This window comes from Phaenicophaeus curvirostris, chromosome 1 (assembly GCF_032191515.1).
Source record: "Phaenicophaeus curvirostris isolate KB17595 chromosome 1, BPBGC_Pcur_1.0, whole genome shotgun sequence".
In the NCBI taxonomy this organism is placed as follows: Eukaryota; Metazoa; Chordata; class Aves; order Cuculiformes; family Cuculidae; genus Phaenicophaeus; species Phaenicophaeus curvirostris.
Window position 1 is genome coordinate 207,366,160 of NC_091392.1, and position 23,750 is coordinate 207,389,909.

General features: G+C 45.5%; 1 protein-coding gene across 3 annotated transcripts in view; it reads right to left on the reverse strand.

The window, feature by feature from the left end:
* MYO16 (myosin XVI) overlaps nt 1-23,750 on the reverse strand; it is a 303,016-nt gene that overhangs the window by 262,098 nt on the left and 17,168 nt on the right. For 2 of the 3 annotated variants that reach the window (XM_069883453.1, XM_069883454.1), the window contains exon 1: nt 5,308-5,730. The exons of the other annotated variant lie outside the window; for it this stretch is intronic. In XM_069883453.1, coding sequence (XP_069739554.1) covers nt 5,308-5,335 — 28 coding nt within the window. In that variant the 5' untranslated portion in view covers nt 5,336-5,730. Of the gene's footprint in view, nt 1-5,307; nt 5,731-23,750 lie in introns of those variants that run through there. 3 annotated transcript variants of the gene reach the window in all.

Below are 23,750 nucleotides of genomic sequence, written 5' to 3' on the forward strand. Positions count from 1 at the left end.
GGACTCGATGATCCGGTGGGTCTCTTCCAACCTGGTTATTCTATGATTCTATGAAATAGGGAACAGTACAGACCTCCTCCTTACGCTTACAGTTCTCCTTCCTTCCACCTGTGGAATTTTGACTTGAGCTCCTCAGCAGTGGCAGAGGATGTCCGAGACAACATGGAGATTCTCTGGGATGCCATATAAATCAACTAAATAAATGAATACCACCTCCTACTCAACCTGGAACAGATGAAATCCTGTTCACGGGAAGGGGAAAACACTTGGACTGTTTTGCTAACGCTCTCGCCTCACTAAACCTCCAGTGCAACAGAGCAATTAGGTGTCACATTTACTTCATCACAAACGCTGCATGGATACTGTCATGAGGGAAAAGGGTTCCTGGATTGCAGACCTACTAGAAGTCATCCTTTTTCCTGTTCAGGCTCCTCTTCTTATTCAGTCTCACTTACTGCAACTCGCTCTGTTGAAACACAGATGAAATTTTCACAGGTTGTCTCACAGGAAGAAATCTGACACGAAGGTATCGCATGTTGCACCTACAGTATTGCCTCCTCGTCCATGGGAGAATCAAGTTCAAGTCCCCATCCTCTGTAAAATAAAACTACCATATCACATCTCAACTCCTCCCAGTCGTCTCCAGGCTGCATAAGGTCTGCAGCCTCAGAAGGGGTGTTTAGCCTGGAGAGGAGGAGGCTGAGGGGAGATCTCATTGCTCTCTACAACTCCTTTAAAGGAGGTTGTGGAGAGGAGGGAGCTGGGCTCTTCTCCCAAGGGACAGGGGACAGGACAAGACGGAATGGCCTCAAGCTCCGCCAGGGGAGGTTCAGGCTGAACATTAGGAAAGAATTTTTCACAGCAAGGGTCCTTGGGCACTGGCAGAGGCTGCCCCAGGAGGTGGTTGAGTCACCTTCCCTGGAGGGGTTTAAGGGACGGGTGGACGAGGTGCTGAGGGACATGGTTTAGTGTTTGATAGGAACGGTTGGACTCGATGATCCGGTGGGTCTCTTCCAACCTGGTGATTCTATGATTCCATGATAAGAGAGCAGCTGAATCCCTTGGCACTTCCCTGGAAGTGTTGTGGCCTTGGGCAGCCTCTTCTAATGGGACATACCCTGTCCATGGAGGTGTTGGATGAATGGTTGGACTCGATGATCCGGTGGATCTCTTCCAACCTGGTTGTTCTGTGATTCTGTGATTCATGGGGTTGCAGCTGGATAATCTTTAAGGTCCCTTCCAACCCAAACTATTCTATGATACGATGCGTTAATGCGGTCTAATTATATTTCTTTTGCGTTTGTTTCAAACTCTGAATTAATTCACCAATAAACATCTCATTAGTATTTCCACCCAAGACCTCTGTAAGTACTGGTCTGTAACAAAGCACAACTCAGTGTCTCTTAATTCATGCAACAGAGATAAAGAAACCAGAAACACGGATAATCCTGAAAGAATGGCAGTAGACTCTGATATTCGGATTTGATGATCCTAATATTTGAATAAATTCACTTGGCTCAGACTTTCAGCTGCTGTGACTCTAACTCCTTAGCAAGGTTTTAATTCTGTTCACATTGATGCACCTCCACAGCATTAGTAGCAGAAATCAGACTCAAATAATGAATTTAAGCCTCCTGCTTAAAGTATTGGTTTTTTCTTAGTTACTTTTACAGATCCCTTAGAAAAAGCCCAACGTACAGGTGGAAAAACACAGCTATAAGATGCAAATTGTATTTATGTCATAACCAGATATACGAGGGAGAGAAGATAGCAGTAAGGTGCTGCCTAATTTGCAAAATTATGTTAATTTGTGCAGTCTGTCACACTAATCATGGAAATCAAATGGTACCCAGCAGCTGGCAGATAACACGTGGTGCTCTCCTACGTACTACTACTGTCTCTCCTACAGAGCTTACGCTAGCTGATTGCCAAGGAGAAGCTGCTAGCACAGGCAGGGCCAGCTCTCAGCAATGATAGTTGGATGGAAAAAAAGGAGATGGGCACTAGGAGTGACAACATGAGAATCACCAGGTTGGAAAGGACCCACTGGATCATCGAGTCCAACCATTCCCATCAACCACTAAACCATGTCCCTTAGCACCTCGTCCACCCGTCCCTTAAACACCTCCAGGGAAGGGGACTCAACCACCTCCCTGGGCAGCCTGTTCCAGTGCCCAATGACCCTTTCCGTGAAGAATTTTTTCCTAATGTCCAGCTTAAACCTCCCCTGGTGGAGCTCGAGGCCATTCCCTCTTGTTCTGTCTCATTTTTACATCCTCCTAGTGAGAGCAGTGCACTGAAAGGAAAGCAAGGATATCAGTAAAATCGTACTAATGCAGTAGAAGAACAGCAAAAGCCCTTCTCAGCTCAGATCTCTAAGTTTAAACCCTGTAGAGATTAAAAAATCCAAAGTGCAAACACATGCAAAATCTCAGCACAGAACACTACGGCTCATAAGGCTGCCCAGGGAGGGGGCTGAGTCGCCTTCCCTCGAGGGGTTTAAGGCACAGGTGGACGAGGCGCTGAGGGACATGGATTAGTGATTGACAGGAATGGTTGGACTCGATGATCCGGTGGGTCCTTTCCAATCTAGTGATTATATGATTCTATAAAACACTAGCTTTAAGGAGCCGTTTATAGAATCACTTGATTGGAAAAGACCTTTGAGATCACTGAGTCCAACCATACCTGTCCACTACTAACCCATCCCTGAGTACACCTACCCATCTTTTAAATACCTCCAGGGATGGGGACTCTACCACCTCCCTGGGCAGCCTCTTCTTGTGTACGAAAGCCCTTTCAGTGAAGAAGTTTTTCCTGATGTCCAATCGGAACCTTCCCTGGTGTAACCTGAGTCCATTTCCTCTCATTCTATCACCTGTCATTTGGGAGAAGAGACCAACACCCACCTCTACAACCTCTTTCAGGGACCTGTAGACAGTGTTAAGGTCTCCACTCAGCCTCCTATTCTCCAGGCTAAACAACCCCCGTTCTCTCAACCACCTCTCATAACTCTTGTTCTCCAACCCCTCCACCACCTTTGTTGCCCTTCTCTGGACTCGCTTCAAGCCCTCAAAGTCTTTCTTGAAGTGAGGGCCCCAAAACTGAACCCAGGATTCAAGATGTGACCTCACCAATGCCAAGTCCAGGGGCACAAATTTCTCCCTGGACCTGCTGGTCACGCCGTTTCTGATCCAAGCCAAGATGCCACTGGCCTTCTTGGCCACCTGGGCCACTGCTGGCTCACATTGAGCCACTGCCAACCAACACTCCCCAGGCGAGATATCTTTTATGTCTTTTAGGTACTTCCCCTCTCCCTAGATTAGACCGAGACACCGCGCTTGGCAAACCCACTTCCTCTGGTTCAACGTCTTTTCCTTCCGACACCAAAACCATGGATGGAATGGATTAAAACCAAAGCAAGGTATGAAAAGTCACATCCCAACCGCTGTGAGGTCCAGCTGCTCTCAGTAGATATCTGAACATCAGTGGTGCTGCCACCCTGCACGAAGCCCTGGCCCGTATTGGATCCCACCCGCCTGCCAAACACAAACATCATCAACCTATGGGCACATAAAGCCAGAGGATAATGTCCGGGGGGGGATCACAGAGGGTGTTTCTCCACCTTTAATTAAAGGTAAAGATGGAATCACATTTCCCACGTCTACATGGAGAGGCACAGGCGGTAAAAAACCCTTTTGACCAACTCCAGCCAGCACCCGTTGCCTCCTCAAGCACGTTATTTGGAAGGAAAAGTGCTATGTGCTAAAACACAGTAAAAAAATTAATAAATTGCAGATTTGGAGAAGAGGAAATAAATAATCTGGCCAAAACTAATGCTGTACATTCACCTTCCCTCTGCTGTTTTCTAGTCGTTCATCCCTGCCCTCTAAGCAATGCAGCGAGCATCACAAGTAGTCAGCGTTGCCTTCCTTTTAATGAGAACCCCTCAGGGTCATCCTGATCGCTTTCCAATTAAAGGAGCCTCCAGTTTCACAGTCACATATTTAATACGCTATTAAACACACACATGCCCATTTACATTCACTACAGTTTGACTTCCAGAAAGTAATTCCAAAGCAAATAAAGACTGAATGATACTTTTTCTGATACCTTCCTTATTTGCATTTATCAGATCTGATGACAAGCTCAAAAACTTGTCCTTAGAACGCAGCCTTAAAGCGATGCGGTAAAACCAACCTGTGCTTCTCTACATGAGCAGGGAATTCAGGCTTGTAACCCCCTTCAGTTTTAAAAGTGGCTTATACACACATCCTATCGACTCCAGACAAGGAGAAACCCTCGTAAATCATTTCTCCTTGAAATCCTTCCAGGGCACCTTTATTTCATATTAAAATAGCAAAGAACCAGCGTTTTCAAACCAGTTTGAGAAACGTCCTTGCTACGCTTCAGTCATCAAAGATCACAGTCTGCGGATAAAACCTTTCGCAGCAGTTTGCTATTTCTCATGTAAAAAACAGGGACATAATCCCTAGAAAGCTGAAGTTTCCCAAGTCCTGCAGTAAAAAGTACTCACGGCTAACAAACTACTACTGCCTGTCCAAGTCGCTAAAGAATAATTCATTTTTCTGATGTCAACCCAGCCATTGCCACTCAAACCCTGGATGCTTTTAAAAGGCAAAACCCAAAAAGCTCAAAAAATGTGCAGCTAGGAAGAGAAGCAGCCTGGATAGACAGACAAAACCCATGCTGGTAGGAATTTGCTCTGCATTGAATCGATGCATTTAGCGTAGATCCTAATTTCAGTCCTTGAAGAGGCAGCTTGCACGATTCAAGGTTAAAAGTTCAATTCTTTTTTTTCAGTCTGTGGCATCAAATCGCTAAATATTCCGATATGGACAGGATACAAGAGCTAGATGTACAATAAATGATGATACATCCTAATAATTATGAAGCTATTTTAATTTTTATTGCCCTTATACAGAGCAAGAGCCGTGTCCGAGGTTGTCCTTATAGGTATCTTTAACATAACGCTATAAATGACATTTTTTCTTAGGATATCATTTTCTTTGGTGACTGATTTAAACAGAAGTTTTAAAAATGGATCAGCATGAACTTGAGAATGAGAGCTTTATCACGCACACAATGAAGTTGCCTCTGAACAGAGGAGAAAAAGAAACACTGTGCTCTGCCTGCATATTCACATGCAAAGTAACGACTCCCCGACCGCTACGTTGACATCATGCAGCATCTGCCATCGAGTTTTTTGCATACGCATTAAAAAGACACACCTTAGAGAAGGAAACACGACAGGTTTAAAATCAAAATAACCATTTTGCTACTTACAGCACTTGATAAAATGGTAATGAGACATTCTTTCATCTCAGGCTGTAGCCTTGCTACAGGTTTCAGCATTCTCCTCCGCTACAACTGCCGTGCCCGGAAAATGCATTATTTAGAGCCCTTCCTCAGGTATCCAGTATACCTCAGAATACATTATTTAACGTAGTTTCTGTTCCAGGATCTTGCAGAAGCCTCCAAGTCGTCCTCTCCCGACAGCTGGAGTTACAATAAACCTCGGTGCATCTTGAGCCACGACTACCGCACGTGCTATTGTCGCCCCGTTGATTGACACCGTTCCTAATCCCACATCCCCAGGAATAGAAAGATTTAATTGGTGTGCACTTGCAGCCACATTCTTCCAGCGCTGAGGTGTGCTGCTGCACTGCGGCTCTCTCAGTCCTGCCAGTTAATAGCTTTTGAATAGCTTTCGAATGGCAGCAAACGAAGCTTGATGAGTGGGCTCGAACGAAATAGCAGCACGAGGGGATCCTCAATTTTATTCGTGCGTATTCTTCGTGTGCCAAACGTGACCAGATCCTTAGCTGATACTAAAACAGGATTATTTTTAGTTGCCACCAGTTGCTATGTGAATAGGAAATGGATATTGGCTGCCAAAAATAACCACGTTTGAGCATCACAGATCATTTTTCAGTTTGCTCGAAGGTAAAAATCAGGATAGAGCTAACAGCCACCTTCAAACTCTCCCAGTTTATGCATGGGTTCATTTAAATTGAGCTAAGAAACACGCTTGTGTGTACATTCCTTGCTTTCTTATTTCTTTGTATTACATTTTCCACCGACGGCATATTTATATCCGAACTGCAAGCCCTGCACGGCTTATATCACGCTTCACTAATATTTTAATTGCTGATTGTACGACAAAAAGCATCACTAAGAACGAGTCCATACAATCCTTTATCAGACGCCGGAACGCCAAGTCGATCTAAACTGACGCAGCACCCGGTTTCAGATTAAGGGCACACAAAAGGCAGACCTGCATTGTATTTTAAACACCCAGGCTGCATCATCCTCCAAGCAAAATTCCTGCATTACAGTTCCAGAAGGAGCCACGCAGGAATTCGATTCCTGCTCCTTCAAGAAAACCTACACCAGGTCTGCAGTAAAATACGTTTAGCACGTCAAATAATAATTTAAGGAAACCGTGCTCAAAAAGATTTAGATTTTCTTACCACGTGCCACGTTTAGCACAGCCATCACTTCACGGAATGAGAGCTCCTGTAAAGGGAAACTGCTAGCTCAGTCACTTCTAAACCCTCTACTCATCTGAAAGGTTCTTATCTACTATTTTGTATACGTACCATTTGTAACACATAGAATCATAGAATTGCTTGGTTGGAAAAGACCTTTGAGAACATCAAGTCCAACCATACCTGCCCACTACTAAACCGTATCCCTGAGCACCTCATCGACCCATCCTTTAAAACCCCTCCAGGGATGGTGACTCCACCACCTCCCTGAGCACCCTCTACCGGGGCCTGAGAACCCTTTTGGTGAAGAAATTCCTCCTGATGTCTAATCTGAGCCTCCCCTGGTGCAACTTGAGGCCATTTCCCGTGTCTTGGCTTTTATCAGACACCGCTGACCTTCTTGGCCACCTGAGCACACTGCTGACCTACCAAGCGTAAAACTGACTACAAAGGGAAAAGAGACTAACTCATTAGTGAGAATTATTAATTCAGATTCTAATAACTATTCAACAAAGATCCCACTAGAGTGGGAAGATATATATTCACAGGCTACCAGGGATCCATCAGCAAAACCTTTAGGTGAAATCTCTCAGCTCCTGACAGGCACAAACATCAAATCTAGTTTTAGGTACAATACGCACAACAATAATTTTACAGAATTAATTATTTAGATATTTTTCCTGAGAATATCTTTTATTTTTCAGAATAATCTACGAATAACCAGGCGAAATTGGGAAAAAATATATAAAACATAACACAGTAGTTACATTACCATGGAAACTTTTTACTTTAAAGCTCAGAAGTCCAAAGTAATTAAATCTATCCAGATTTTCTTTCACACCTATACAACACCAAGCCAGTTTGAGCCATATGGCCTATAAAATAAACATAGAGAGTGTTTTAAGAGGCAACGTTAGTCATAGTTTGTGAGCAAATGTCAAGTTATCTGACAGAAAGACCTTTGAGCAATATTTGTCGGCAGAGACGTTCCTGACAGGTTCATCTCTGGTGGTGCCACCAGGCAGAAAGACTGTCGTGTCTAATAATATCACGCGCCCACCAACCCACAGTGGGTAAAACCAGGAGGACTTAGAGTTAATACTGGTAAACAGGAGCGATGGACAAAGGATTCTTTTCTGAAAAGAGAGCGAGCCCTGTTCAATGTCTTCATCAATGACCTGGATGAAGGCATCGAGTGCACCCTGAGCAAGTTTGCGGATGACACTGAGCTGGGTGGACGCGTGGATCTGCTGGAGGGTCGGGAGGCTCCACAGGGATCTGAACAGCCTGGACCCCTGGGCTGAGACCAATGGCATGAGGTTTAACAAGGCCAAATGCCGGGTCCTGCACTTGGGGCACAACAACCCTGAGCAGCTACAGACTAGGAGAAGTCTGGCTGGAAACTGCCTGGAGGAGAGGGACCTGGGGGGGTTGGTTGAACAGGAGCCAGCAGGGGCCCAGGTGGCCAAGAAGGCCAATGGCATCTTGGCTTGGATCAGAAACGGCGTGGCCAGCAGGGCCAGGGAGGTTCTTCTCCCTCCCTGAGACCGCTCCTCGAATCCTGTGTTCAGTTGTGGGCCCCTCACCACAAGAAGGATGTTGAGGCTCTGGAGCGAGTCCAGAGAAGAGCAATAAAGCTGGTGAAGGGGCTGGAGAACAAGAGGAGCATATGAGGAACCTGGGGGTGTTTATCCTGGAGAAGAGGAGGCTGAGGGGAGACCTCATTGCTCTCTACAACTCCCTGAAAGGAGGTTGTGGAGAGGAGGGTGCTGGGCTCTTCTCCCAAGGGACAGGGGACAGGACAAGAGGGAATGGCCTCAAGCTCCACCAGGAGAGGTTCAGGCTGGACATTAGGAAAAAATATTTCATGGAAAGGGTCATTGGGCACTGGCAGAGGCTGCGCAGGGAGGTGGTTGAGTCCCCTTCCCTGGAGAGGTTTAAAAGACAGGTGGATGAAATGCTGAGGGGCATGGATTAGTATTTGATAGGAATGGTTGGACTCCTTTGTAGTATGTCTAGCTGTGTTGTAAAACTGCTATCTCTGAACACTAGGGAACATCAACAAGTTTTTCACTCACAGTCCCACTTGTTTCAAGAAGACTAGTTGATTGTCAGACTCTAGAGAGAGGCCCAAGTGCACTTGGATGGGGGGAAAAAGACTGAGCTGGTGTTACAACACTGAATTTGACATATAATTTATTTTGCCCAGCTGCCCAAAAATTACAATTAAAGAGAATCAAGGTCAGAAATCAAGATAAATTAAGCCTTCTGGAAAAAAAAAAAAAATCCTTGCCAATTCTCCCCACAGAATGAAAACAGCCACTTTCATTCTATGTATAAATCTGGAGTTCAGTGAAATTACAGACTTTTTAAATAGAATCTTGGAACTGGTCAGCTATAACGAGGATAGTTATTTGCCTTAGGATGAACGTGTATTTATGGATCATCATCTGAGGGCAGACACCGCTTCCACATCTCAGTTTCCAAGGCTTAAGGATTGTCTTCAAAAAAGCACTTACAAAACGTTTCCTTCAATAACCTAGCAAACAAAAATATTGCTTAAAATCTTTTTTTTTTCCTGCCAAGAACTGACATGTTTTATTGTATCGCCATGTAAATATTTTATTACTCTTCCATTGTCTTCTGGCGTCGCAAACAACTGCTTTAGTGTTTTATACTTCACGCCAACTGTAAGATTTGAGAGAGAAATGCAGAACCATCCGAAAGCAATTTGAATGATGAGAAAAACACCACAACTACCAATTTTACAAACAAGACAGGTGTTCCCTGTTGATGCCATTTTCATTCAATGCAACAGAGCTTGCTATATTCCTGCCGATGCGACAGTTTCATTGCGTTACTTCTGGGTTTAAGACTGCGGAGTTAAAAAAATACGGAATGCCGAGTACCATTAGCATTGCTCGTATATTTTGACAAGCGATACTGCCTAGCAATCAAACCTTGGCCGTGCTACCCAGCTGCCAACTCTTCAAATAACATCTGGTAGTTGTATGCTCATCAGGAAGCTAAGGCTGAGCCACAGCAGATGTAGATACTTAGAAGAAAGACTCTACACTAATTTCTCCACGCCCCACAGCAGAACAAAAATGCAGTTTCGCTGAATAGATTTTTTTCAGATGAACCGGCCTGTTGGACGGATGTGAGGTTTGCTCCACAGACAGAAGCAACAGACCAAATCGCTCAATCACTCAGCACTTGGTTGACCCCCAGAGAACTAGAAAGCTTTTCCTCTTCCTCCACACTTGGCATACTTTTCTCCTATCTTATTTCATTCAAAAATCCTTAATATTTAAGGACTCATAGAATTGCTCGGTTGGAAAAGATTTTTGAGATCATCGAGTCCAGCCTTACTGGTCCACTACAAAACCAAATCCCTGAGCAACAGACCTACCCGTCTTTTAAATACCTCCAGGGATGAGGACCCAACCACCTCCCTGGGCAGCCTCTGACAGGGCCCGAGGACCCTTTCTGTGAAGAAATTTTTCCTGATGTCTAATCTGAACCTCCCCTGGTGTGACTTGAGGCCATTCCCTCTAGTCCTATCACCTATTCCCTTTGGAGAAGAGGCCAACACCCACCTGGCTACAACCTCCTTTCAGGTACTGGCAGAGAGTGAGAAGGTCTCCCCTCAGCCCCCTTTTCTCCAGGCTAAACAATCCCAGTTCCCTCTGTTGCCTCTCATAAGGCTTCTTCTCTAGCCCCTTCATCAGCTTCATTGTCCTTCTCCAAATAGTGGAAAAGAACTTCACCCATGTAGGCAGCAGACAAGTCACAGCTGAGATTCCAGTGAGAAGGAACAAAAAAAAAAAGGGAGGATTCTCCAAATACACAAAGAGAATAGTGCGAAGGGTGCTGGGAATTAATGAAGAAATACAAGACGCGTTGATAATCAGATCCTCCAAACAGAAACAAATAAAATATTCAGGTCAGATTTCTACGTATTATACTAACATGAAAAATAAAGATAAAATTTCTCATCTCACCGAGCAGCTGATTTACCCACGAAGAACCCGTGAGTAAGGCAGCTTTGTACACTTACTGTACATATGAGCAGCAATAAATGTCAGCAGACATCTAAACTGTGACAATTCAGGCTGCAGGAACCTATTTCTTTCCTGTTTCGTAATCAAGTCCTTCATTTCTGGAATCCCCAAGAGAAGAAGAATATGGAACTGTTGGAATGGTCCCAGAAGAGGCCAACAAACGTGATCAGAGGAATAGAGCATCTCTGCTACGAGCACAGGCTGAGAGAGCCGGGGTTGTTCAGCCTGGAGAAGGCTCCAAGGAGACTTTATAGCGACCTTCCAATATCTGAAGGGGCCGCCAAGAAAGCTGGGGAGGGACTCGATGATCTAAGAGGTCTTTTCCAACCTGGTGATTCTATGACTTTTGACAAAGACATGGAGTATTAGAACAAGGGTCAATGGCTTTAAGTTGGAAGGGGGAAGATTTAGTTTAGATATTAGGAAGAAATTCTTCACAACGATGGTAGCGACGCGTGGGCGCAGGTTGCCCAGGGAAGTTGTGGCTGCCTCATCCCTGGAAGTGATGAAGGTCAAGTTGGATGGGGACTTGAGCAGCCTGGTCTGGTGGGAGGTGTCCCTGCCCATGGCAAGGGGGTTGGAACTGGATGATCTTTAAGGTCCCTTCCAACCAAAACGATGCTATGATTCTATGTTATATTTCATTCCCCCGTGACTAGAAAATCTGTGGAACCTGTTCTTACACAACAATGAATTCCTTTTCTTACAGAAATATCTCACTGTTCATAAGAAACCGAAGACTCATTTCTTTTCTCTCAAATGAACACTTACTTCTTTCAATCAAACATTTCATTAGAAAAGTAGTTACTATTCTAATATTCTTTTCTTGGAAATAGAATAGTAATTACCTTTCATTTTAAACTGCGAAGGACACATGAGAAGTTAACAAAAGAGAAACGCACGTCATGGGATAAAACTTCTCTATAGAGAAGAATTATCCAGTGGGCTAAATCACATCATTCCAATCAATTTATAAGGCTTTTTTTAGTTTCTTTCATTTATTGTGGTATCTTCCTTGAGAAAGAAAAGAAGCATTCAGCACCTTGATATCCTAGCAAAGGGCAAACTGCATAAGAAGTTCTTTCCTTCAACCTTTAGCCAAAAATAAAGCATGTTGAAACCCCCAAGGATTGCCACTCAATGCTGTAAATTCTTAGAAGAAGAGGAGGCCACACAAGTGGCTTCATCAATGATATAGACAGTGAGATTGAGTGCACGTTTGCAGATGACACCAAGCTGAGTGGTGCAGTTGCCACACCAGAAGGATGGGATGTCAATCCAGAGGGATCCGGACAAGCTGGAGAAGGGGAGCTGCGTGAACCTCATGAGGTTCAACAAGGCCAAGTGTAGCTGCTACACCTGGGTCGGGTCAACTCCCTATTTCAATAGAGGATGGGGGATGATGCGATTGAGAGCAGCCTTGCAGAGAAGGGCTCAGGGGGGCTGGTCCATGAGAAGCTCGAGAGGAGCAGGCAATGCGTGCTTGCAGTCCAGAAGGCCAACCATGTCCTAGGCTGCAACAGAAGAAGAGTGGCCAGCAGGTCAAGGGAGGGGACACTGCCCCTCTATTCCTCTTTTCTGAGACCTCATCTGGACTACTCTGTCCAGTTATGGAATCCTCAACAAAAGAAGGATACAGAGCTGTTGGAACAGGTCCAGAGGAGGCTACAAGGATGATCCGAGGGCTGGAGCAGCTCTGCTCTGAGGACAGGGTGAGAGAGTTGGGGTTGTTCAGCCTGGAGAGGAGAAGGCTCCGGGGAGACCTTAGAGCGACCTTCCAGTAACTGAAAGGGGCTACAAAAACGCTGGGGAGGGGCTTTTTACAAAAGCTTGTAGGGAGAGGACGAGGGGCAATGGGTATAAACTGGAGAGGGACAGATTTAGACTAGAAATAAGGAGGATTTTTTTTCACGATGAGAGTGGTGAGACACTGGCCCAGGTTGCCCTGGGAAGCTGTGGCTGCCCCATCCCTGGAAATGTTCAAGGCCAGGTTGGATGGGGCCTTGGGCAACCTGATCCAGCAGGAGGTGTCCCTGCCCATGGCAGGAGGTTGGAACTGGATGATCTTAAAGGTCCCTTCCATCCCAAACTATTCTATGTTGAAATCTCCAAGGATTTCCACTCAGTGCTGTAAATTATTAGAAGAGAAAGACACAAGTTGGCGCTGACTATAAACCATTCTTCCAGAATTCTTAGATTTTTTAACCTCAAAATCAGCAGGGGCACTGTTATTGCCTTCAAAGGAACCAAAGTTAAACCCTTTGAAATGAATGACCTACGATTACGGGACAATTACATAAATGAGCTATCTTGAAAGAAAAAAAGAATTAATAATTATGTATAGCACATCAAGACTAATTTGCATAACATCTTTCAAATGCTCATATTGAACTCGGTGTTAACTGAAGTCTGCACATTTATCCATTTCTCGATATTCTTGTCAATAAAAAAGCAGCTTTCCATGTCGTTACCTACGTATTTTTTTCAAATTTCAAGAACAACATAGCAGTAATTAACGCTAATTATTAGAATATTTTTCATTACATCTAGGTCTAATCTTATGGCTTCGGCAGAAGTTGAAGTTAAGAGTGGATAGGGCTCAGCACCTTTTGCTGTCAGTGCTATTGGGTCTTCCAACTCCATAAATCCAAGGTGGCGTTAATAGGCGTTTACTGAATCCAGTTCCTTATGTTTTAAGGAGGAAAAAATAATCCCATCTGCTAAAAAATGTTACGATTTGCTGAACCTAATTATAGCGTGTGGAGCTAACACATAGTTAGTGTTTGCTAAAGACCGTTTCATATTAGGATGCTTTTAATCGTCAGAAGTAAATTTCAAAAATGGACTTTGAACACATGAAAAAAGCTATAAAGGCTTAGCACACAGAGATAACCAATAATTATATGGAAAGCTCCAAAGCTCTGTGATATTAAGAAATAGAATTTATAGTTATGCCAAAAGAAGTTTCTCCTTTTGATGAGGATTCCATACATAATAGAGAAAAGTTAGAACTGGTTTTCTGTGGTTCAGGCTAAACTGCATAGTGACAAACAAGATACAAAGCTGGCACAGGTCAGAGTGAGTAATCATAGAATCCCTCGGTTGGAAAAGACCTTTGAGATCATCAGGTCCCACTGTACCTGTCTACAACTATTCCTGAGCACCTCATCTACCCTTCTATTCAAGACCTCCAGGGATGGTGACTCAAACACCCTCTGCCAGGGCCTGAGAATCCTCTTGGTGAAGAAGTTCTTCCTAATGTCCAGTCTGAACCTCCCCTGGTGCTACTTGAGGCCATTCCCTCTCGTCCTATCACGTGCCACCTGGGAGAAGAGACCAACACTCACTTCACCACGGTCTTCTTCCAGGGAGTTGTAGGCAGTGATGAGGTCCCCCCCCAGCCTCCTTTTCTCCAGACTAAACAACCCCAGTCCCCTCAGCTGTCTCTCACGAGGCTTTTTCTCCAGTCCCTTCACCAACTTCATTGCCCTTCTCTGGACACGCTCCAGCCTCTCAGTGTCCTTCGCGGAGTGAGGGTCCCAAAACTAAACACAGGATTTCAGGTGCAGCCTCGATAACGTCAAGTCCAGGGGCACAATCCCTGCCCTTCTCCTGCTGGACACACAGTTTCTGCTCCAAGCCAAGATGCCATTGGTCTTCTTGGCCACCTGGGCCACTGCTGGCTCCTGTTCAGCCACTGCCAACCAACACCCCAAGGTCCTTCTCCTCCAGGAACCTTTCCAGCCACTCTTCCCCAAGCCTGGAGCTGCTCGAGGTTGTTGCGTCCCAAGTGCAGGACCCGGCACTTGGCCTTGTTGAACACCATCCAGTTCAAAACCTACTGCAACGACTCAGGCAAATGGAATAAAGGAGGTTTTTAAAATTTCAATTCTTATCAAGAGATTATAGCGATTTTTGCTTTTGCTCTTTGTTGGCTTTTCTATCTCTTGTCTGACTATTTGAAACTACAAACTAATTGTAAGTTGTTAAAAAATATTTGTATTTACAATCATCTTAAAGTAGCCAACACGAAAGGCTCATAACAATAGGATGAGGGGCAATGGGTATAAACTGGAGAGGGGCAGATTTAGACTAGAAATAAGGAGGAATTTCTTCACAATGAGGGTGGTGAGACACTGGAACAGGTTTCCCAGGGAAGTTGTGGCTGCCCCATCCCTGGAGGTGTTGAAGGCCAGGTTGGATGGAGCCTTGGGCACCTGATCTAGTGGGAGGTGTCCCTGCCCATGGCAGGGAGGTGGAACTAGATTAACTTTAAGGTCCCTTCCGTCTCAAACTATTCTATGACAGCACTTTATGTTAGTGAAAAGGATGATGACACTAACAGGAGGTAAAAGGACACTGTCGGGAGCATCTAGGTTATCAGAGTAAACGAACACACCGCTACAAGCCACAGCTCAAATTATTTCTCAGATGAGCTGGCAGCCCCTGGCTTCCCAGCGATGCTCCACCTGTAAACCGAGAGCCCTGCAGCTCACCAGGATGCTTTCTCAGGAGACACAAATGAGAACAATGACTTTAAAACAAACTGAATAGTTCAAAAATGAAACATAGATGAAGAAAACAAAGCGCACTCTCCAAGTCTGAGGTTTAACAAGGCCAAGTGCCGGGTCCTGCACTTGGGGCACAACAACCCTGTGCAGTGCTACAGACTGGGAGAAGTCTGTCTAGAAAGCTGCCTGGAGGAGAAGGACCTGGGGGTGTTGGTTGACAGCAACTGAACATGAGCCAGAAGGGGCCCAGGTGGCCAAGAAGGCCAATGGCATCTTGGCTTGGATCAGAAACGGCGTGACCAGCAGGTCCAGGGAGGTTCTTCTCCCTCTGTACTCGGCACTGGTGAGACCGCTCCTCGAATCCTGTGTTCAGTTCTGGGCCCGTCACCACAAGAAGGATGTTGAGGCTCTGGAGCAAGTCCAGAGAAGAGCAACAAAGCTGGTGAGGGGGCTGGAGAAGAAGAGGAGCGGCTGAGAGAGCTGGGGGTGTTTAGCCTGGAGAAGAGGAGGCTGAGGGGAGACCTCATTGCTCTCTCCAACTACCTGAAAGGAGGATGTGGATAGGGAGAAGAGCCCAGCTCCCTCCAAGTGCCAGGGGACAGGACAAGAGGGAATGGCCTCAAGCTCCACCAGGGGAGGTTCAGGCTGGACATTAGGAAAAAATTCTTCACAGAAAGGGTCATTGGGCACTGGCAGAGGCTGCCCAGGGAGGTGATTGACTCACCTTCCCTGGAGGTGTTTAAGGCACGGGTGGACGAGGTGCTAAGGGGCATGGTTTAGTGTTTGATAGGAATGGTTGGACTTGATGATCCAGTGGGTCTCTTCCAACCTAGTTATTCTATGATTCTATGATTCTAAGTTATTAAAAGTAGAGTTACTGGCTACTCTTCCACACCAAATCATAGAATAGTTTGGGATGAGAGGGACCTTAAAGGTCATCCTGTTCCAACCCTCTGCCTTGTGCAGGGACACCTTCTACTAGACTAGGTTGCTCAAAGCCTCAACCAACGCGGCCTTCAACACCTCCAGGGATGGGGCAGCCACCACTTCCCTGGGCAACCTGTGCCAGTGTCTCACAACCCTCATTGCTCACAGAGGGAGAGGGTTGGAAGCTACCACCCTCGTTCCAGACCTTTTTCTTTCCCTTGATTCCTCAGTGAACAAAGAAAACCCTTCCTCTCCAAAAGTGGCTTTTAAGACTGTGTTTTAAACAACAAACACTGCATTTTTTAGTTACGCTTTGACTCGAGCTAGTTTGTGTTGTACTCTCCTTGCTGTTCTTTACATCCTAGAGAATTAATAGTACTTTTTTCCCTCTATTTTATCAGCAGGATGTCATGAAATGGTGCTAGTGGACAACATCCAGCTGTGAGGACGACAGTATCGGAGATACGAAGGCAGAAGGGAGACAGAGGGTTCTCAAGGTGTATTTCTTCCAGTCCTGCTCTGCTGAATACGCTCCCAGTTGGAAGAAAAAAGCAAACCTGCAGCTGTTCGCTCTGCGCCCCACCAGCTGCCCCGAACGTAGCGAAGGTCAAGAAACCAGAGAGAAAGGTGAATGCCTGTCTGACAGCTGTAGGGCTCTCACGAGCATATTCATCTGTCCAGCTCGAGTTGGCCACCTTCCTGCGAGTCACAGGCGGAGGCAGCTGCCCTGAGGAAAGCGGAGCCAGGGACAGCAGCTCTCGGGTGTTAGCTCAGCCCACCCACTAGCTCTTCCAACACAGCAGAATCATAGAATCCTAGAATAACCAGGTTGGAGGAGACCCACCGGATCATCGAGTCCAACCGTTCCTATCAAAACTCATCTCAGCTCGCAGTCCTGCTCTGTGCATCGCAGGCAGGTGATAACTTAATACATGAAGATGATGTTTGAGAGTAATCTTGCTGCAAGACATATGAGATTTGTGGTAAATGGAGTTAACTCCAGCTGGAGGCCAGTGACAAGTGGTGTCCCCAGGGCTCAGGGCTGGGTCCACCCCTGTTCAATGTCTTCATCAATGACCTGGATGAAGGCATCGAGTGCACCCTGAGCAAGTTTGCGGGTGACTGAGCTGGGTGGACGCGTGGATCTGCTGGAGGGTCGGGAGGCTCCACAGGGATCTGAACAGGCTGGACCACTGGGCTGAGTCCAATGGCATGAGGTTTAACAAGGCCAAGTGCCGGGTCCTGCACTTGGGGCACAACAACCCTGTGCAGCTACAGACTAGGAGAAGTCTGTCTAGAAAGCTGCCTGGAGGAGAGGGACCTGGGGGTGTTGGTTGAACATGAGCCAGCAGTGGCCCAGGTGGCCAAGAAGGCCAATGGCATCTCGGCTTGGATCAGAAACGGCGTGACCAGCAGGTCCAGGGAGGTTCTTCTCCCTCTGGACTCGGCACTGGGGAGACCGCTCCTCGAATCCTGTGTTCAGTTCTGGCCCCTCACCACAAGAAGGATGTTGAGGCTCTGGAGCGAGTCCAGAGAAGAGCAACAAAGCTGGTGAGGGGGCTGGAGAACAGGCCTTATGAGGAGCGGCTGAGAGAGCTGGGGGTGTTTAGCCTGGAGAAGAGGAGGCTGAGGGGAGACCTCATTGCTCTCTCCAGCTACCTGAAAGGAGGTTGTGGATAGGGAGAAGAGCCCAGCTCCCTCCAAGTGACAGGAGACAGGACGAGAGGGAATGGCCTCAAGCTCCACCAGGGGAGGGTCAGGCTGCACATCAGGAAAACTTTTTTCACAGAAAGGGTCACTGGGCACTGGTAGAAGCTGCCCGGGGAGAGGGTTGAGTCCCCTTCCCTGAAGGTGTTCAAAAGATAGGTGGATGAGGTGCTGAGGGACATGCTTTAGTGACTGATAGGTATGTTTGGACTCAATGATCCGGTGGGTCATTTCCAACCTAGTGATTTTATGAGCAATCCTCCTCCTCCTCCTTATCAGCCAAGTCTTAGAGCAACGGTGGGCTGGACCACAGAAGGCAAGACTTGGAGATCATGAAGAGCACGGGTGGGTAAGGAAGGGCAGAGCAGTGTCTGACTGAAATGGCACCATAATCATAGGGGACAAAAGTGCTACAGCAGCAGTGTCCATCCTGATTGAAAAACATTTTTTCTTTTCTAAAGACATGAAAATTCATGGGAGGAGGAGCCCAGAGGTTTGATAGCACTGAGATGAAGATAATGCCGCTTTGACACGCTTGAGACTAGGTCTCCACTTCGACTATTTCTATGATATTTTAGACTAGACATGAGGAGTAATTTCTTTACCATGAGGGTGGTGAGGCACCGGCACAGGTTGCCCAGGGAAGTTGTGGCTGGCCCATCCTTTGGGATGTTCAAAACTAGGTTGGATGGGGCCTTGGGCAGATTGGCCTAGAGGGACGTGTCCCTGCCACGCCAGAGAGGTTGGAACTGGATGATCTTTAAGGTCCCTTCCAACCCAAACTATTCTATTCCCTTCAATGGTTGGACTCGATGATCCGGTGGGTCTCTTCCAACCTGGTTATTCTATGATTCCATAATATGCTAGTGGACTTTTTCTTGTTCAAGTTTCATAGAAACGTCTCTTAGAAATCCTCCAGCATCCCTGACCACGATGGCTTCACCATGACCTTCTACTAGTTTGGTGCTTTTAAGTTGCATTTTTATTCGCATCCTTCACAGCCAAAAGGAGGAGGCAGCTCCTCCCTGGCAAGGACCATAACCCTTCCACTTAGTTTCAGGCACTCTGCGTGTTGTTTTGGACCAAGAAGAGCACTTGGGTAATACTCCTCTGATTAGTATGTTAGGCTAATGACACGCTCTTCTAAGAACAAGCATCTCTACAGTTGATCTCCTGTCTTTCTTTGGGCTTTTTTATAGATATTCATACAAACAAACGCATCTTCTCCAGGAAGCGTTTAAACAAAATGCAAAGACAAAACCTCTTGTGTAACTTGCTAAAACAGTAGGTTTGTTGTGCACAAAGAGGATTCGCTGGCAAACATGCACAGGCTACTGCTTGAATAGGTAACGTCATGGTCCATCTACTGCTCTTGGATGACCCAATTGTACTTATCCCCACGTAGAAAGGCTACAAAGAACAGCAGTGTTCATTTCCAAAAAGTATGAAGTAGAAAATCAAAACTATACTCCTCCCAGATTTACAACTGAAAGGAATAATAACTCATCGAGGAGAGCAATTTATGTTGATACTGAAGTTCTCAAAGGCAGCACAAAGACTGTCTAACTCTCTAGGGCACTGCAGCTTTGTTGATAAACTAGGTAAGGGAAGCTGAGTTATTTCAGATGATCCGTGTAATTTAACTGCAGCTGAGAGATAAGGAACAGATGTTACACAAACAAGATTAACATATCAAGGGTTGGCAGTAAACTAGACAAATAACTGACATCAAATTTTCATGAGAAATTGGTATGAAGGTGTACGTTCACGTGGAGATGTCAAGAAGACTGAAGTAGTAACATCGCATTATGCAGAGACACATCAACGAGGCATTATTTTCCAGAAGTTGAAAACAAAAAAACTGAATAGAGTTACTTCTAGCCCACAGAGGATTCAGAATCGCAGAAACACCAGGGAAGTGACTGTGCCCCTTGTACTCAGCATTGGTGAGGCCACACCTCGAATCCTGGATTCAGGTTTGGGCCCCTCATTCCAGATGATCTTTAAGGTCCCTTCCAACCCTAACTATTCTACGATTCTATGATTTTTCCTTTCCTCTTTCACTGGAGGTGGAGACAAGGCATTTGGGAGCCCAACTACTCAGCTTTAGCTGCCAAAATTGCCTGGTCTGAGGCTAAACCACGACAAGCCTGCTCTGAAGCGCCCGGCTCTCCTCATGGGTGCAAACCTTCCATGAAAATGATGATTAAATTTGTGGTTTTCTATCCTCTCATCCCTGCAGGAAAACAACGCAAAAGGCTACGGGAAGTCTACCAAGCACTTGTAGTAGGAGAGCACCCACTACAATTCCTACAATTCTTCTGCCCTGTTCCATCAGCAAAACCATTGGACACGTGCAGCCTCCAAAGAGCAAGGAAGAACAAGTTGTGTTGTCATGCTACCAAAGCTTTAGCTTTAACTTCATCTTTGTGGCCTCCTCTAGACCTGTTCCAACAGTTCCACATCCTTCTGCTCTTGGGGATTCAGACACAATTTGTGGAGTCTCACAAGAGCATATTCCAGTCATGTCTTTGACCACGAAGAATGGGTACAGTTCTAAAAGAGAAGGCTCCAAGGAGACCTTCGAGCAACCATCCAGTACCTGAAGGGCCTACAAGAAAGCTGGGGAGGGGCTGTTTACAAAGGCTTGTAGGGATAGGACAAAGGGCAATGAGTATAAACTGGGGAGGGGCTTGTTTAGACCAGACATAAGGAGGAATTTCTTCACTGAGGGGGCTGAGACACCAAGTATTCTCAAACAAAACCTCCTATGTGTATATTTTCTTCTTTTCTCAAATCACAGCATTAAACATAAGGCGAAAATGCGAACATGCACTGCAGAGGGTATTAGGTAGAGGTTATATCACATAAGATCTTACGCATTTCCTTTACAGATTAAATTAATCCTCAATGTGTGCTCTTAAAAAAAAAAAATCACATTCTTATTTATTTGACTGTTCTTTAAATCAAAGTATTTTTATAACCAGAGTAACACCCCTGGAAGGGTTGAAGGCCAGGTTGGATGAGCCTTGGCCAGCCTGGTCTAGTGGGAGGTGTCCCTGCCCATAACAAGAGGGTTGGAACTGGATGATCTTCAAGGTCCCTTCCAACCCAAACTATTCTATGACTCTATTACCGTGGAATATATACTCAAGAATGCAATATTTTTAGATTTCTTGTGCGAAATCCCCACTGGTATAACGGGAGGCTTGGGTGGAGAAGGACAGCAAGGTCAGGCTGTGCAACCAAAGGGGCAGAGATATCACTGGGACACCAAATTGTCTCTCATCAAGTATAATATTTCTCAACTGGCTTATTGCTATTTCCATTCATAACATGTTATCCACACCTTGCAAGCGCAGACGATGCCATTCGGGATACATAAAATTAAAATAATACTACGAGCAAGGAGAGAATTCACTCAGAATAGGAAAAATAGAGGCTATGGAGAAAGACAACACTTTGGCTGGTAAATGTGATCAAAGCAGGCAGATAAAAGGCTTCTAAAATGGAAAACCTACTAGCCTTGGCCTGAGAATAAGGAAACCTTTGGGGTTAGAGGACCAGCTTGACCTCCAGATCACAACCTTGACGCTTCACGGCACACACTATGTGCACCCATAGCAGCCACACTCTGCCACTTATAGAATCATAGAATCACCAGGTTGGAAAAGACCCACTGGATCATCCCAACTTGGGATGCTTGGGACAGCTGATAGCCTCCTCCTGGAGCCCATTCTGAAATCAGCTTTCAAGGCCATAGGAGGGTCTGCAAACAACAACTAAAACGTGTTTCGCAGCCAGGATGCAAGACAGATGATGAGGAGCTGCCTTGGTTACAATCTGGAGGCTACTTTGCAGAGCTGCCTGGTGGCATTTGGCAAGTTGAAGTATTTCTGGGCACATCGTAGGGTTCTATAAAGGTTACTTCAGCATTCCCAAAGAAGTCCTAGCTTGTATTTGGGTTTTGGCCCCTTCCATGAACATAGGACAAGAAGAAATGGTCTCAAGTTGCACCACGGGAGGCTCAGATTGGACATCAGGAGAAATTTCTTGATGGAAAGGGTTCTCAGGCCCTGGTAGAGGCTGCCCAGGGAGATGGTGGAGTCCCCATCCCTGGAGGGGTTTAAAAGATGGGAAGACTAGGTGCTCAGGGATCCGGTTTAGTAGCAGACAGGTTTGCGGAAACGTCTAAAACACTTAATCACTGACCCCCAGACAGGTCATACAGCCCCTTACAAACCCTTAAAGGATGCTAATATTGGTCTAGACTGAAGTTCATACTCTTGACTTGGAATTCTAACATTACAGGTAATAAACTAAACGTTTAAGTGCAGTCCTGAGTCCTACTCTGTCTCTCTCAGTGTGTGACAAGTTTAAACTAGAGCAGGTGATGATTTCAAGGAAATATAAAAGTAAAGAGAGTAACAAGACTTGTGTTTATACCCTTGATACAACATCCCATATTGTCTAAACAGAGTGACCAAAACCAAGCACCCAGAATCCTGCTGCCTCTTTACGAAGAACGCATAAGGCAAACTCTAAAATCCATTCTTCCTTGCTTAAGAGTAGCTGCGACATCCAATTAACATTAAACACTGTAATTATAATCTCTCTGGCACAGGAAAGACTAAAGAATCACACACTTGCTCACCGAAACAGTAATTTTCTTTGTCAAATATTCATTACCGATATCATCTTTCTGAAGTTTGTTTAAAACCTGTTGCCAATCACCTTTTCTCGTAGCTCAAGGCTTAATCAAACCCTAGTTGGGTATTTCTTCCCCTCATCAATCAACAAAATCCAACTCAGAATGGCTTTAAATTGGAAGGGGGAAAACTTAGATTAGACATTAGGAAGAAATTCTATGTATTCTGCGAGTTTCCTGAAATCCATGTCTTGCACTCTGTTTATAGAATCATAGAACCACCAGGTTGGAAGAGACCCACCGGATCATCGAGTCCAACCATAAAAGAACCACTTATAAAAGTACAGGCGTGACCTCTAAAGGGAAGTAGTTTCATATCTTAAAAAGACACCAGAAATATAGAGAAAAGGGGGGGAGAAAGTAGATAAGACTTGAAGAAAAATGATGGTTTGCTTTATATGAAATTTGTGGTTGGGTAACACAGAAGCCGTAACTCAGGGTTATGGTGAAGGGCCAGTATTTTAATGTCAAGCAGACCTAAGGCAGTACAGAAAGAATAAAGCCCAGATTTTATCTTCTACTTAATTTCTGAAGAGATTAAAAGGCATTTTTTGGAGTTGGCAGTTCCCTCTGGAGAGCTGTAACTGATGGGCGCGCTAGGAACAAGATGAAAAGGAGTCACGTAGGGATTTGGGTGCCCATTCCTGGAAACTAGGAGACTTTGATATTTAAGTGAGCATCATTTGGGAAAGGGGTTTAGGTCCCAAAATAGAATTACTTGTTAAAACACAACAAAACACCAGAAGGGACAACAGCAGGGTGACCAAAATATGACTTGGCTGCAGGAGGAGCAGGTCCCATCAGCAGCCTGCCAGATTCCTTGCCAGCTTGGCTGGTGACCTGGAAGGGAACAAAGCTTGCATTGTCCCCAGGCAGTCCTGCCATCTGGACTGCCTCCACATCATGAATCCCGAGGTCTCCAGGGACAGCAGTTCCAGGCAAGCTCTGCTAGAGAGGGGTCTTGCAGGTCAGGGTCTCAAGAAGTTCCCTGCACTGGAGGTCCCAGCTCCCAAGACTGCTTGACTCCCGCTAGATGTGACAGGGAGCAAGTGTCCTGGGAGAATCAGGAGACAAGGACTGTGCCAAGAACCTTAGTCTTGGGCTTGCAGCTTCCTATAGAAAGTTATTTTATTACTAACTAATTCTACCCCTTTTGTAGAGGGCTTTTTATTCTGAAAAACGTGGGGGTTTGAGAATAAATTTCCTGCAAAATAGAAATTCCAGTGCAATCTTCTAATTAATTCTTATGCAAAGTAAATTTTATACTGGGTATTCATAATCACAGAATGACCTGAGTCAGAAGGGATCCACAAGGATCATC